Raw genomic sequence first — 16,670 nt, 5'->3', positions numbered from 1 at the left:
ATTCACTGAGTTTTTATTCACCTAATAATATACATCCAATAAAATATTAATCTTCCAAATGGAAATTGTTTATAAGAGGAATAATATTCTCATAAAGGAATATTACTGAAATTCTTAACTAAACCTATGATGAATTACTCGAGAAAAATATTTTAAAAGAAAATTTAGGAACATTGTACTGGCCCTCTCGCCTCCGCCCATCCTGAGATGGTCCCTTCTCCTTTCCCAACACTTCCTTCCCAACTATCCTCTTCCAACTTTCCTCCAGGGCCCTGCAGTCGCTAAACCGAAGGAAACCAGTATACCGTTTGCAGGTTTCCCTTGGTGTTGAATGCGGGGTCCGGTATTAAAAAAAACAAACTACGCCACACTGACTGGCACTTGGCGGTCATCACTCAGTCATCAAAAAATATTATGTTACATTTATATTGTAAAGATAATAAATTTCACGCAGTAGCCGTCCGTTCTTAAAGTAAGATACAAGTAACTATTCTGAGGACTAAACCGTATCCCCCCGAGTAGATCCGACATTTATTGGTCTCTGGATCCGACCCTGTAATAATCAGAGACAAAATATAACGTAATAATATCAGCTTCTTAGGATGATACTTCTTTAAAAAAAATCAGCTACACTATATTCCGTATCTAGAATATTAATATTATAAACATGTCTGCCATTGACTTTCCTATTTATTCCGTACCATTGCCATCCTTGAGCAATAAGGACAGAAAATTCAGCAATCAGCTGTGAAATGATGAAAAACAGTTTTCTGTCAAATATGCGACTTTTGTAGGTTAAGTTAGATTGAATAACAAAATATCTAGTATTTACAGTGTTTAATGCGTAATTTTTTTAAATGAAAGTGACTATCAATAAAACTCCGTATTAAAAGTGCCGGATTAATAAATAAATTAGAATGGCATTAATGAAATCGAAGGAAATACCAAAAGGTGCAGTGGTTATAGATGAATTTGAAGCCACCGTGTATGCTTGGGACTTGGTGAATAATTGGAAATCTGTGAAGGATAAGTAAGGATCCTATTGTATTTATAAACACTATATATCTATTCTGAACAAATTTTTTTTTAACATTTACATTGTCGAAACCATTTAGAGTTGTTTTAAAATTTGGATTTTTTTGCCTTTAATGTCCTTTTTATCCCCTTATTGTAACTGTATTAAGATAAAATTAAACAATTACTTATCTTTCAGATGGGCCCTTGAGTACGGACCATTTGTGCTAGGTGGTATCAATGCTCTATCAGGAGTGTTAATAAACAGCCATTATCGTAGTAAATTGAAGTTAGGAAACTACGGGTATTTCGCGTCTGTGATACCCATTTCTGTAATGCCGGGATTAATGACTCCAGCGCTCCACAGACATGTAAGTAACTGCTTAGTTATAAACAAACTGCGATTTCTAAGTTAGGACTTGTATTAATATTTATGTAATAGATTGCATATAATATTGTTGGGGTTAGTACAATTCTGTGGAATTACCACTGTTAAATCCTACTATCATATTATAAAAGCGAAAGTTTGTGAGGATGGATGGATCTATGTATGTATGTTTGTTCCGCTTTCATGAAAAAACTACTGAAGTAATTTGGTTGAAACTTTACAGTACTATTGGTTATACATCAGAATATCTTTTATCCCGGAAAACCTCTTCATGCCGGCGAAGCAGCTAGCAAAAGCGAGTACTATATGGGACATACAGCTATTTTGATATTGGTACAAAATTACAACATAAATATTGCTACATTCCGTTCCAACTTTCCTCTAAATAATTTGGTATTCATTATTTACCATTCCTAGATATACTGTATTGTTCTATCCCAAATAAATCCCAATATGTTGTATCCAATGAGCGAGTATATTGTAATACAAAAGTAATATTTGTGGAATTCTTGTTTTTATAGTTGGTGTCAACAGATATATTGTTGATGAAGAGTGCTTGTCCAATCTGCTATGAAATGAGAGCTACAGCCATACAACTTGGGCTTGGCATAGCATATCCCATGGTGTTGGCCCCACTAACTGGACTCATGGTGAGTGGTATTCCATTTGTACAAACATTTACATAATACTAATTATATTTATGAATTACTGATTTGTGATAAAAAAAAATTATTGGGTTTAAAAATATTGCATATCATGCAAAACTTAAAAATATGAATGTATTAGTTTTGGAAGGCCCTGGCTTTGAGTCAGTGGCTGCCTTAATCAACATTCAGATGGCAAATCTTTGCGAGGCCTTTTGTTTGTTATTTGTTTCAACTAGAGCGAGGCAAAAAATACCCCCAATTACATTTTCGTATATGATATGTATTATAACATTGGGTGATTACTTAAAATAAGGGTCCTCTAATGGATGTGTATAGTTTTGCTAAGCGTAAGGCCCTTTTGTGCTCCTTTTTCAACTTTATGTCAGGATTGAATCCCAAAGAGGGAGTAGACAACATACAACTGAGGATAATAAATTCCATAATGTTCTTGTAGCTGGCCAGCAGATACTCAACAGCCAGGATGCCCAGTTTGTTTGAAGGTCCAAGAGTGGTTTTGAAATTCGTGCACAAGCTGACAAGACCATTTACAGGCACATTAACAGCCATCGCGATTTTCCAATCTGTGGCCGCAGCAATACTTACGCATTTTGAAATGAAAAATAATTTCACATTGAGGCATAAAATAGAGGAGATTGAACGCAGACTAATAGCAGAGAGGGCTGAGAGGGGTGGAGGTGTTAACAGTTGAAATGGGAAGTATTAATTTATGTTGATTGTATATAGATCTAGTAATATTATATGTTTTTGTTTTAAAGTAGTTTTTGTGGTACTTACTTTTCCTTTTTTAGGAGCTCCTACTCCATTCCCTTGAACAGAAAATGTTGATTAGGAATTCTATGAGTGATCCTGTGCATGATTTTACTAAGGGTAGGGAAAAAACAGGCTTTCAAAATATCTTACTGGCAGGTGCACCCATATAATTCTAGTATGGAATAAATCAATTTTTCAGTATAAAAAGTACCTTACAGGCACAATATATTTATGCAGGCCTTATCTATTTTTGTATCATTTTTTATCCAAATCCATGATCCAGTTTTAGATTTTTTATTTATTATATTTTGTAGTATCAAGTGTGAATGATATGGAAATAAAAATCAAACATTTATATGTTTTAAAGTAACCTATATTTTTTACTTTTAAGAATTACAAAAAATGGACAACAAACTGTACGCAACTGTCAGAGAAATATAGTTCTTTTTATTAAGTTTTTGAACACATTCAAAACTGCTCCTTACAAGTAGGTAGGACATTTCACCGTTTGGAGTACGTCTGTACGTGTTGCAAGTAAAAAAACATTTTAACTGATAATCACACCTTCATTAAACAAAATATATTTTAAAACAATATTCAAACTTATTTTACCTTAGTATCTGTAGCGAAAATATTCGTGACAAGTGTTATCGATTGAACTTAAATATAGATATACTCTAGTTGATTTTATCATTTTCGAGATGGACAGCTATTGAGGGACATGCAAAGAAGTTGCAAATGCAGTTTCCGAAATTTTATAACAAAAAATAACTATAGCAGCAACCTCATTTTAATTGAATGCAGTTCTATAAAAAGAAACTTTAGGGATCTATTTTCACCATCTCGAACATGAGAAAAGCAAATTGTAACAGAGCGTCACATAAAATCATTTAAATCGTACATTCTTTCATAGACTTTTGATTATTCAGTACATATACCGTTAAAGACGATGAAGGCAGTGTATTGCTTATATCGACACTCAAATGTATGCCCAAACTTGGATCACACATGCATACATTGGTTGTTTAATCCAACATCATTCCACAAACCTTATATATTTTTGCACTTATATCTGTACTCAATTACACGCGATCTGCAATTGGAACACACTGTATATGAACATTCTTGGAGCCCGTTCAACAAATGTTATTATAACAAAAATACGGTGATAATAGAGTAATTGTAATAACACCTTGCTTTAGAAAGGACCCCTTGTGACCGTATTACCAGGTTATGGACATACACACATACTACTGACGATTGACTAATGGTGGCTACTAAACAATCAAGACGGCGGTGGAAGATTTATTAATACCCACGACTTGCGCAGGAAGGGGGTCCTCATCACGAGGTTTTGATGATATGTGCATTCAGGTGTCTGCGATTTTTACAAAATGTTATCTAAATGCTAAAATAAATATTAGATAGGAGCGGAACTAAAGCTAGTTTCCACGCCCCTATCATCGAATTATATTGGAGTATAAATAAAATTTAGGAATTAATTTATAAGAAGGAATATACTATCTACCGATACTCATCGTTGAACTTTTTGTCCATAGCATGGAAATGTAGAATATTATAATAAATTAAACTTATTGTAAGTAATAACATGAGAAATAAATATTTCCCGAACGAATTTAATGGCCTCGAAAATCGAATTTAATTCTAGTAGGTATCACATTATGTGAAATTGAGCTAAATAGTGCCATAATGTTTATTTACAAATTTAGTGAAAATTAAATGAGACAATAACTTAGTTATAATCTTTAAAAGAGTAGCAAATACCTGTTACCCCGTTTAACGTTACATAATATTTGTACTTAGATTTTAGGATAAAATGTTTTACACATTGTTCTTAATATTGTTTCATTTAGAAAAATAGCAATTCTATGTATTATTAAGTCCACGGAAGTAACAATAAAAATACAAAGATATTAAAAGTGTAGCGTGTTTGTAACATATCGCAACAAAAAAGTATTTACTTATAAAAAAATATAATTATTTAATTTAATGTAAATAAAAACATATTTATTTTTAGTAAATGGGCCTAAAAATGAATTAAAATTTAGCATGCATTTGTGTTTTTTAAATTGATACAATAATAAGTAGGTACTATAAATTGTACGAACATCACAAAATTAGAATACTAAGGAGTTATTATAACTTTTTTCTTTGTTCACGTTTAACGTTGCGGGTATTTTTTAATTTATGCATAAATAATTACAAGTTGTGTAAATGTTGTGATATATAAAATACAAGAGTACAAAGTACTTTTGCCTTTACAAAAGGCCTTGTATAGTGTAGGTAGGTATAAATTAATCGTTTCGTCTCGTTGGCCTTGTCAAAGCATAAGTATGTGGGCTTTGAACTTGGAGGTCCTGGGTTAGAATCCCAGTGTGGGCAATATTTATGTGGGTTTTTTGACCTAATTTCCCCCCGAGTGGTTTGATCTCAGGAAGGTACAACAGCCAATTATAAACCTAAGCCAAATTGTGTCTGCAAGGTACGTAACTTCTGACAACAGACAAGGAATATTACACTTGCGATCCTCCATTGGAGTGGGTTATATAATAAGAATACTACAATATGAATAAAATACAATAAAATTAATAATACCTGCATCATATGTAATAGTGATATTTACTTACATAGTTATTTTGGTTATAGGTACTGTTTACATTTGTTTGCATAGCGATTAAATCATACATTATATGTAAATGTAAATATAGAATAAGCTAGATATAAGACAAGTTCATGGCACAATTAATATCCTCTAAATAAATTTAATGAATATACATTCACTGAGTTTTTATTCACCTAATAATATACATCCAATAAAATATTAATCTTCCAAATGGAAATTGTTTATAAGAGGAATAATATTCTCATAAAGGAATATTACTGAAATTCTTAACTAAACCTATGATGAATTACTCGAGAAAAATATTTTAAAAGAAAATTTAGGAACATTGTACTGGCCCTCTCGCCTCCGCCCATCCTGAGATGGTCCCTTCTCCTTTCCCAACACTTCCTTCCCAACTATCCTCTTCCAACTTTCCTCCAGGGCCCTGCAGTCGCTAAACCGAAGGAAACCAGTATACCGTTTGCAGGTTTCCCTTGGTGTTGAATGCGGGGTCCGGTAAAAAAAACAAACTACGCCACACTGACTGGCACTTGGCGGTCATCACTCAGTCATCAAAAAATATTATGTTACATTTATATTGTAAAGATAATAAATTTCACGCAGTAGCCGTCCGTTCTTAAAGTAAGATACAAGTAACTATTCTGAGGACTAAACCGTATCCCCCCGAGTAGATCCGACATTTATTGGTCTCTGGATCCGACCCTGTAATAATCAGAGACAAAATATAACGTAATAATATCAGCTTCTTAGGGTGATATTTCTTTAAAAAAAATCAGCTACACTATATTCCGTATCTAGAATATTAATATTATAAACATGTCTGCCATTGACTTTCCTATTTATTCCGTACCATTGCCATCCTTGAGCAATAAGGACAGAAAATTCAGCAATCAGCTGTGAAATGATGAAAAACAGTTTTCTGTCAAATATGCGGCTTTTGTAGGTTAAGTTAGATTGAATAACAAAATATCTAGTATTTACAGTGTTTAATGCGTAATTTTTTTAAATGAAAGTGACTATCAATAAAACTCCGTATTAAAAGTGCCGGATTAATAAATAAATTAGAATGGCATTAATGAAATCGAAGGAAATACCAAAAGGTGCAGTGGTTATAGATGAATTTGAAGCCACCGTGTATGCTTGGGACTTGGTGAATAATTGGAAATCTGTGAAGGATAAGTAAGGATCCTATTGTATTTATAAACACTATATATCTATTCTGAACAAATTTTTTTTGAACATTTACATTGTCGAAACCATTTAGAATTGTTTTAAAATTTGGATTTATTTGCCTTTAATGTCCTTTTTATCCCCTTATTGTAACTGTATTAAGATAAAATTAAACAATTACTTATCTTTCAGATGGGCCCTTGAGTACGGACCATTTGTGCTAGGTGGTATCAATGCTCTATCAGGAGTGTTAATAAACAGCCATTATCGTGGTAAGAATTGAAGTTAGGAAACTACGGGTATTTCGCGTCTGTGATACCCATTTCTGTAATGCCGGGGATTAATGACTCCAGCGCTCCACAGACATGTAAGTAACTGCTTAGTTATAAACAAACTGCGATTTCTAAGTTAGGACTTGTATTAATATTTATGTAATAGATTGCATATAATATTGTTGGGGTTAGTACAATTCTGTGGAATTACCACTGTTAAATCCTACTATCATATTATAAAAGCGAAAGTTTGTGAGGATGGATGGATGTATGTATGTATGTTTGTTCCGCTTTCATGAAAATACTACTGAAGTAATGTGAGTATATTGTAATACAAAAGTAATATTTGTGGAATTCTTGTTTTTATAGTTGGTGTCAACAGATATATTGTTGATGAAGAGTGCTTGTCCAATCTGCTATGAAATGAGAGCTACAGCCATACAACTTGGGCTTGGCATAGCATATCCCATGGTGTTGGCCCCACTAACTGGACTCATGGTGAGTGGTATTCCATTTGTACAAACATTTACATAATACTAATTATATTTATGAATTACAATTACATTTTCGTATATGATATGTATTATAACATTGGGTGATTACTTAAAATAAGGGTCCTCTAATGGATGTGTATAGTTTTGCTAAGCGTAAGGCCCTTTTGTGCTCCTTTTTCAACTTTATGTCAGGATTGAATCCCAAAGAGGGAGTAGACAACATACAACTGAGGATAATAAATTCCATAATGTTCTTGTAGCTGGCCAGCAGATACTCAACAGCCAGGATGCCCAGTTTGTTTGAAGGTCCAAGAGTGGTTTTGAAATTCGTGCACAAGCTGACAAGACCATTTACAGGCACATTAACAGCCATCGCGATTTTCCAATCTGTGGCAGCAGCAATACTTACGCATTTTGAAATGAAAAATAATTTCACATTGAGGCATAAAATAGAGGAGATTGAACGCAGACTAATAGCAGAGAGGGCCGAGAGGGGTGGAGGTGTTAACAGTTGAAATGGGAAGTATTAATTTATGTTGATTGTATATAGATCTAGTAATATTATATGTTTTTGTTTTAAAGTAGTTTTTGTGGTACTTACTTTTCCTTTTTTAGGAGCTCCTACTCCATTCCCTTGAACAGAAAATGTTGATTAGGAATTCTATGAGTGATCCTGTGCATGATTTTACTAAGGGTAGGGAAAAAACAGGCTTTCAAAATATCTTACTGGCAGGTGCACCCATATAATTCTAGTATGGAATAAATCAATTTTTTCAGTATAAAAAGTACCTTACAGGCACAATATATTTATGCAGGCCTTATCTATTTTTGTATCATTTTTTATCCAAATCCATGATCCAGTTTTAGATTTTTTATTTATTATATTTTGTAGTATCAAGTGTGAATGATGTGGAAATAAAAATCAAACATTTATATGTTTTAAAGTAACCTATATTTTTACTTTTAAGAATTACAAAAAATGGACAACAAACTGTACGCAACTGTCAGAGAAATATAGTTCTTTTTATTAAGTTTTTGAACACATTCAAAACTGCTCCTTACAAGTAGGTAGGACATTTCACCGTTTGGAGTACGTCTGTACGTGTTGCAAGTAAAAAAACATTTTAACTGATAATCACACCTTCATTAAACAAAATATATTTTAAAACAATATTCAAACTTATTTTATCTTAGTATCTGTAGCGAAAATATTCGTGACAAGTGTTATCGATTGAACTTAAATATAGATATACTCTAGTTGATTTTATCATTTTCGAGATGGACAGCTATTGAGGGAAATGCAAAGAAGTAGCAAATGCAGTTTCCGAAATTTAAAACAAAAACTAACTATAGCAGCAACCTCATTTTAATTGAATGCAGTTCTATAAAAATAAACTTTAGGGATCTATTTTCACCATCTCGAACATGAGAAAAGCAAATTGTAACAGAGCGTCACATAAAATCATTTAAATCGTACATTCTTTCATAGACTTTTGATTATTCAGTACATATACCGTTAAAGACGATGAAGGCAGTGTATTGCTTATATCGACACTCAAATGTATGCCCAAACTTGGATCACACATGCATACATTGGTTGTTTAATCCAACATCATTCCACAAACCTTATATATTTTTGCACTTATATCTGTACTCAATTACACGTGATCTGCAATTGGAACACACTGTATATGAACATTCTTGGAGCCCGTTCAACAAATGTTATTATAACAAAACAAACCTTATATATTTAAGAAATATTTATGATATTTTTTATACAAATACATCTAGCTGTTTACTAATAGGGATGACATTACTGCATGGATTTATATCGAAAGGGTTCGATGCAGGAAATGACGCGCGACAGTGTCCTGTGACGTCATAAATTGCATGGAATTGATGAAGTTCTAACAAAACTTGTCCTCGGCTATGGCGGTATGTCTAGTTTAATTGGAAGAGGGCGCGTCCACCTCTACTGAAAAATGTTGGAAATTTGCGGATATTTATGTCAGAGTAACGCGCCACGCAGTCTTAGGAGCAAATTGTGAGTTCACAATTATATAAAGTGCATTCAGCTCTTAAAATATTTATGAATATGATAATTCATTAGAAGCCGTGGATTAATATCATTTCGTGTGACTACCACATATCACCAATATTTTTTTGTCTTGTTAGAACTTCCTCAATATTTTCCCGTTCCGTTTTAATATCAATAATTATAAATTGCGCGCATTTTTGACATGTTCTGCGTTACGCAAGTGCCAGGTAGAGAGAACAAACAGTCGGTGCCCTCCTTTCACACTGACACTGAGCTTGCAAAAAAAAAAAAAATTTATGTACGTGCGGTTTACAATACAGTATTTTTGAACATGAACAAAGTGACAGTAACATTTCCATTCTGTAACCATCTTGATACAAATCCATGCATACCCACAATAGAACAAATTGAAATGCTTTAACATGCTCATAGAACATGTTCCAAATAAAGAGACGATCACACGATATTCGTGTCTAAACATTATTGATATAAATTGTACAAAGTTGAGATAATTTGATATCTGGCACTTGCACACTTATTTTATAATCCTATTTAGATTTATTAAATGGCTGACTTTTTATATTGATGTAAACAGGGTAATGGAATATTTATCGAGACATATACAACTAATCTATCGTTGTTAAGGTATAATTTTCTTTGGGATGATAAAATCACATTCAGTAGATACGGCTTAAGCCCCAGCGCACCACCCTTACAAATTGAGTCTTATAAACCAATAAATAAAATTGGTAATCAAATGTAAACTAAATATCCTACAGAATTACCAAAGAAGATCCTTGTACAATATTTACCTGTCCTCAACGCGGGGTTTCTCATAAATCTTCAACTACCCTGCACAGATAGGTCAGTCTTAAGTCCACTATACAAAGTCATAAAATGGAACAATATTCGCATCTCATGACGGTTATTTGTTGATTTATTTTGATGCCGACGTTTCGTATCCTTTCCGTCGGCTGGCGGCCGCGGGCCCTGCAAAGGATACTAGGGTCGACATCAAAGTATACATTACTACAATTGACAATTGTTGAGACACCAAATGCGTATTTTGAATCTAAATTATTATACAATGGCTAAAATAAAATGGAAGTCAAACTCTACTTCGCAGAAGCTATCGTAGAAATATAAATCCATTCTCCCGTCTTGATCTGACCCAAATTCATATATTATAGAATTTGCACGACACAAAGTATCTAGTGAATGGCATCGTGACAGTCTTCTGCGAAAAGGGATTCGTGATATACTGAGGGCTATTATACGATTGCTTATTGAGGAAGCTGTGCCTTTGACAACAGTTTAGGGATAACAAGGTAAGGTTTTCACTGATGGTAGTTTTATGGTTGATTTCTAACGATTCATTTTTAGCTTTGCAAGTCAATGCAAAGAAAGTATCCAAAAATAACAAGGAACCAGACAGTCGGTTTTAAAAACGAATAAAATAAATAAGCGAAATGTTGCATAAAGATATGGTTGAAAAAGATTCATAAAATTCGGTGTCAAAGCACATACCATGGCAATGCTAAAACCAAAATATCAAATCATCACAACCATCACCCATGCTCCGTTACACAATTACCTCATTGTAAATAACAACTTCTGATCTCTATCTGTTATTATATTAATAAAATATACCACATACACTTATCAACTACAACAAATTATTTTAAAGATAATTTTTGTATTTTTTTGTCTAATTTCAATTTTATGCTTTTTTTTAGAATTTACTCTTCGATAATTTGGAAACGGACGTTTCCTATCTAAACTTACGAATACTCATTTGGGGTTGAGATTGGTTCGAACATGCCTCTCTGTAAGTACTTTGACTTATGATAAATTTACCCCCAAATTGTCTCAGAGATCTATTGAGATCTTACATTTCATAATTTGCAAGTTACATTTTTATTTTAATCCATGAGTAATGAAACTATACCCTATGTCTATGCTGCGATTCGCTACCGTATATCCGTACAACATAATTTAAACTAACATAAGTAACTTGCAATATTATGAAACAAAATAAACTTAAGTATAAGACAGTTTCACCATTCATGGAAGCATGGGCAAACCCTATTCAAACAACAAAGCCAACCATGAGTCGAGTATCACTAACCAATGATTATATTTAAGTTTTTGAGACTCACGGCTACAACAACAAACGTAACACACTAAAGGTCCAAGTTAAAATTTTGATCAAAGTGATCACCCGCGCCCTGAGCCGGCATCACGCCGCACCGCATCACGCCTCACTAATGACGCAATACATGTACCACTGCACGAAACATTAATTCATAAGCATTATCGTTCATTGTTTAAAAATGGCACCGATGTTCCCCCGGGGGGAATGTCGTTGGCAGTGTAACGTTAATGTTATACGATTCTGACGTCGCGCCGCCACGTCCTGTCCGAGTGAGCGTGTACGTCACTTTGAGCATAATTCTGAATCGAGATTGTACTTTGTGGGGCGCGGTCGCACGCTTCCCGCCCGGCGGCTGCGTGGAAACTGGACATACACTTAGATACTAGGTTATTGACACAACATCTGTAAGCACTGTGCCCGCCGCCCCGCGCGTGCCTGCGGTGTTGATTGTGTGTGTGGTGTGGGTGGTGAGTGTGGTGAGTGTGGTGAGTGTGGTGAGTGTGGTGGGTGTGGTGGGTGTGGTGCGGGTGGTGCGGGTACCGATGGGCGGGCGCGCGCGGCGGCTGCTAGCAGCGCTGCGTGATGTACTCTCCGTACGTGGCCGACACCTCCTCCGACTGGTAGCGCGTCAGCTTGATGCTGCGTCTCAGCTCCGCTGTTATAGCTGCCTTGTACCCGCCCTTTCTAAGCAGCGAGTCGATCGTTTGAATTTGGTCCCAACCTGTAATAGATGTGTACCCCGTGAGTTGAGTAAAATTACATTTTTATACAATACTTGAAATCTCCAAATTGACACATTATATTATAAACGTTGTTGACATAAAACATTGCGTCCAATCGTGACTTCTAATTCGCGCATCAAGTGAAGTCACGGATTTTTTGCGGTATGATTCCACAGGATATGTCCTTTTTTCAGTCAAACCTAGCAGCAGACAAAACTTACGAATCAGCATTGAGCAGTCCAACAAAAGAAAAATGTATATCTCCCATACCTTGCTCAGTAGCAACTTGAGGTAAGTAAGTGGCGGTGCGCTTGGTGCCGCGCTCGCTGATGAACTCGATGCGGATGCCGTGCTTGCCCAGTTTCCAGTCCAGGTAGTGCTCGGCCTCCTCGAAGTGCTGCAGGATGGACACGGACACCGTGAGCCGCGGCACCTCCTCGCGCGTGATCGGCGTGAACCGAGAGTCCTTCAGCGCACTCGTTATCGCGTACTCGCGCAAGCCTGGAAACACGTGCCTTAGTAGTTTAGTTATTTACACGTAACAGTTGTTTGACAAAGTTATTGTACACAGTGAACATTTTTAAAAACATCAATGAATTTATTACTTTTCACTTTCACAGTCTTCAATAATCGCTTTTATTTCACATGATTTTTAATTTTTTTATCCTGTAATTGATTATAAATTTCACTAATTAGGTAATTTATATAAATAACAGATGTGTTTATATTGTCTACAAATTCTATTAATAATTATTAAGGTAGGTGGATCTGGTCCTACACTTTTCATAGAAAAGTAAGGTATCAGAGTTTTTGTATGTAGCCTAACCTTAATATAGCGACATCTCGCGGCACATGATTGAAGTCCTTTCGTCCGAGCGTAGCTCAGTCGACCAGGTTCTTGAAGATTAAAAAAATATGGACAGTGTAATATTTATTTAATAAATTGGTTCATTAATGATACAATAATGAGAACATTAAGATTTAATGATTTACCGCTCGGCCACGACGAGCGGGTGCGGGCAGCGGCGGCGGGTAGCAGGATAAAACAAAAATACGGTAACGAATAAGAGGTGCCACGAGGCGCGGCGGCGGACACGACCGACGGCACCGAGCGACACTGGACGAGCGCGAACATATTTATATCATTCAAATAATTTTTCCGCGCAATTATAATATTTTGAGGCAAAGCATTGCTTTTTTTGTTTCTCATTTTTCAGCATTATTAGTAATGGGTGGGAATTTATATGATTTTTGTTCAAATAAGGACTTTAATTCTCTTACAACACAAACAAAGTATAAATTGTAGATATTCTTTATATTTCAAATACTTTTCTGAGGACTTCTTCTTTGAATTTTAATCTCCCGTTTGAATTTACCTATTTATCATATCTATCTATACACATAAAATTGTATATAATATACACTTAATAATTAAAATCGTAGATTTTATAAAAAAAAATTCCCGTGTTGACTCGTCGTGGCCGAGCGGTTTATCATTTTAGTCTAGTTACTAGTAACACGAATTTAGACTGCCCCTAATTCGTAAGGTTCTTGTTTGGTTCTCAGGTGGAACGTGGTTCAATCTGATTTGTGTCCATTTTCGGTTTGAGAAACGCAGATAATTTATATGGGTTTAATTGTAGTGCTCTTTTACCAACGATTATAAAACCGTAAGCCAGCGCGTATTTAAATAAAAACAACATTTACAAACCTACATGTCTTTTGAATAATTTTCTCACCTGCTCCAAAAAGCAGCAATGTACAAGAATTGTTAAAAGCTAACGTAATTGAGTTGCTCCTTTTGGACATTTTATTTCATTAATTAGTTTTTTATGTTGCCTTAGTCAGACACGGACCTTGAGAAAGGAAGTCATGCCCATTGGATATTTAGAACAAGGCATTTCATGCGCAACGACTTTAAATGAGAATCAGTTTAAACTTCAGTTATATAGAAAATGTAACGTGTTAGGTGTCACAGGGCTTCTTCTATAAATAACATGATTAAATAGAAATGGAGGATGAAGCAACATAAATGCTGCATCACATTATACTATTGATTATATGGTATAAGTCCGCTCATGTTCTAGCCTCGGTGGCGAGATTGTATTCTGATTTGCCGTATGTCGTACGGCCGTCGTGTTGTGGCGCTGATTTAAATCCCAAGAAATTGCAAAAAAAATCTACTAATAATATTTTTTGTTTATACTCATTTTTTTTTCGTTTATTCTTATGGAACATTTTCCCACTGGTCCCAGAACAATAGCTAAGTTAGTTTAGCTTAACTCGCATAGCTAATCAGAGAAAATGACTCATAGTACACTGCTTCTTGTTTTCAATGTTTTTTGAAGGAGCTTTGTCATATTTTTACAACAATGTCGCTCCATAGTTTTGTTTACATAATTTGCACACTAGTATGTAGTACAAAAAATAAATTTCAGCTAGGCAATCTAAGCTTAACTGACTCAATTAAGTTAGTCATATGGTTATAAAAGACTTCACAAAGCAAAACTAGTTCAAAAATTCAGAGTATAACCTTAGTTAGTAAAAGATTGGACTTATTAATTTTGATTGGAGAATAAAACCTTTATCAATGCAATAAAGGTAAATGCACAGTTTGTTTGCTAGAAATAATTATTTGCAACAACATTGAATATTGACTTATTGAAGGTCAGAAAAGACATTTTATCATTCTTATAAAAATATATGATTTACTGTAAACATATACTATTTCACATGGAATTAAATATTTCAGTCAATTATACTAATTTAACTTATTTTGCATATTCATATTAAAGATTAAAAGATTGCGAAATATTAACTTTACGGATTTCAGAAACTGTGATGAAATTCCATAGCCATTCCATTACCCAAAAATATTACACATTTAAATATATCTGTGAAGATTAAACCATTTCCACCATAATATTTAAATGTCTTATATAAATATATTGGTAGCCCATGTTAAAATGTTTACCCAAGTAACAACACTAAAAGAAACAGAGTGATAAACATAATAGTAATATAAAATAAACTCATATTCAGCATTTGGAGAATATGTAACAAATTACACCAGAAATAGAAAAACTGTGTATGCATTAGTATTCTTCATTCACTTAATATTCTTATGATGTATGTTTTATTCTCATTTTTATGTCAAACATGATGACCTTTTTTTGGGTCAAATAATATTAATAGTATTGATTGTGTTTCCATATTCTCACTAAGAATATAATGCCATTTCATATGTATTATATATATAAAGATAGCAAGCCAATGCGAAAAAAAAAAGATTTTGTATAATTTCAACATTTTCTCCAGCTGCTCACAAAGTCTACCTGAATGCAAATGCATTGCATTGAAGGTCCCAATACAGCCCCTCAGCCGGTGTTCCTTGCCAATCTTCCATGTCACAAAAAGAGGGCTGAAAATCACAACACTAGCTTTCAATTGCTTCCTTTGTCTATCAAACAACCATAAAAACGATAATTAACAAATCAAAATAGAAATCACAAATAATGTCATTTTTTACTTTATCATGCAACATGCTAATTTTTAAGTGTCAATGATGCAAAATATAACTTCAGCTGTCAGTTATTGTACGCTCATTATAGACTTTATCACTCCAGCTATAACGGCGATAATCGCGAGATTTTAAAAATCACCAAACTACGACAATGTCAGCAGTGTGTGGGTGTTACAAATTAGTAGCTAGACACAGAGCTAGGATTGATGCAGTTTATGCAAATTGGGTGAAAGCCTTCACTAACGGCTAAAATATAGCGAATGAGAAACGCCATACAAAGAAAAGCGAAGGTTTTATTCATGATAGTGACCTCATTAGAGACAAAAGATTTGGAGGTGGTTCACAAAGCATTACCTCGTGGGTTATAAAATACAAATTTGTACTTACTATGCGTCATTAGTGAAATTTGGCGTCTGTGGAGGTTCCATACTATGTAGCTGACAATACAAAACATCGAAACAAAAGTAACACATATCGGGAATAGCCACGGACTCTTGGTAACCATTCAAAGGTCGCTCTATGCTATTGCTATAAGAATTATTCAGCTTTTGTTTCTTAGTTCCGCAACATACTGAAGACATGGTGGCTAGTATTATATTATTCTACTAATTATACGAAAAAAGCAATCACACAAATCACAAAAGTAAACGAAACCAAACACTCGTTTCTTTCGATGGGGTTTGCTACCACAGATTAGAAAATTCACAATGACATACCTGACAGGCATAGAATGGGAATGACCGGCATAGTTTAAAAACATTAATATTTTTCTTATCAGATTTTTGCTACGGTCAATCATAATTCATAAGTCAGTATTCTTAAGCTCAAAGCG

General features: G+C 34.3%; 3 protein-coding genes across 4 annotated transcripts; 2 read left to right on the top strand and 1 right to left on the bottom strand.

Moving 5' to 3' along the window:
* The first annotated feature begins 770 nt into the window (after positions 1-770).
* LOC115451819 (transmembrane protein 126A) lies at positions 771-2,829 on the top strand. The gene is made up of 4 exons (XM_030180200.2): positions 771-1,030; positions 1,214-1,385; positions 1,924-2,052; positions 2,504-2,829. Exons 1-4 carry the CDS (start codon positions 918-920, stop codon positions 2,756-2,758), a joined length of 669 nt encoding a protein of 222 aa, XP_030036060.1. The 5' UTR covers positions 771-917; the 3' UTR covers positions 2,759-2,829.
* A 3,539-nt stretch (positions 2,830-6,368) lies between these two features.
* LOC119190399 (transmembrane protein 126A-like) lies at positions 6,369-8,046 on the top strand. The gene is given in 6 exon segments (XM_037442190.1): positions 6,369-6,643; positions 6,827-6,911; positions 6,914-6,976; positions 6,978-7,001; positions 7,276-7,404; positions 7,661-8,046. Coding segments are annotated over 6 exon segments (669 nt in total). The 5' UTR covers positions 6,369-6,530; the 3' UTR covers positions 7,916-8,046.
* A 283-nt stretch (positions 8,047-8,329) lies between these two features.
* On the bottom strand, positions 8,330-16,554 carry LOC115451820 (uncharacterized protein CG5902). 2 transcript variants are annotated; one of them, XM_037442191.1, is made up of 5 exons: positions 16,226-16,554; positions 15,651-15,736; positions 12,586-12,816; positions 12,134-12,314; positions 8,330-10,428 (listed from the first exon to the last, which is right to left on the bottom strand). In XM_037442191.1, the coding sequence occupies exons 1-4, from the start codon at positions 16,417-16,419 to the stop codon at positions 12,160-12,162; spliced, it is 666 nt and encodes a 221-aa protein (XP_037298088.1). In that variant the 5' UTR covers positions 16,420-16,554; the 3' UTR covers positions 8,330-10,428; positions 12,134-12,159. The 2 variants fall into 2 exon arrangements, with proteins under 2 accessions (XP_037298088.1, XP_030036061.1); XM_030180201.2 differs by having other exon boundaries at positions 8,330-12,314; positions 16,226-16,553.
* Between the last annotated feature and the right edge of the window lie 116 nt (positions 16,555-16,670).

This window comes from Manduca sexta, chromosome 24, assembly GCF_014839805.1.
Source record: "Manduca sexta isolate Smith_Timp_Sample1 chromosome 24, JHU_Msex_v1.0, whole genome shotgun sequence".
NCBI lineage: Eukaryota > Metazoa > Arthropoda > Insecta > Lepidoptera > Sphingidae > Manduca > Manduca sexta.
This window is presented reverse-complemented; position numbering and strand designations above follow the sequence as displayed.

What these genes read in the sequence shown, in the direction of transcription:
- LOC115451819 (XM_030180200.2), top strand. Translation starts at nt 918, where the DNA reads ATGGCATTAATGAAATCGAAGGAAATACCAAAAGGTGCAGTGGTTATA. An exon ending in TGGAAATCTGTGAAGGATAA is followed by an intron (nt 1,031 to 1,213) that starts GTAAGGATCCTA and finishes CTTATCTTTCAG; the next exon opens with ATGGGCCCTTGAGTACGGAC. An exon ending in CCCCACTAACTGGACTCATG is followed by an intron (nt 2,053 to 2,503) that starts GTGAGTGGTATT and finishes ATGTTCTTGTAG; the next exon opens with CTGGCCAGCAGATACTCAAC.
- LOC115451820 (XM_037442191.1), bottom strand. Translation starts at nt 16,419, where the DNA reads ATGTCTTCAGTATGTTGCGGAACTAAGAAACAAAAGCTGAATAATTCT. An exon ending in AATTTCACTAATGACGCATA is followed by an intron (nt 15,737 to 16,225) that starts GTAAGTACAAAT and finishes TGTGATTTTCAG; the next exon opens with CCCTCTTTTTGTGACATGGA. An exon ending in TCAAGTTGCTACTGAGCAAG is followed by an intron (nt 12,315 to 12,585) that starts GTATGGGAGATA and finishes CATCTATTACAG; the next exon opens with GTTGGGACCAAATTCAAACG.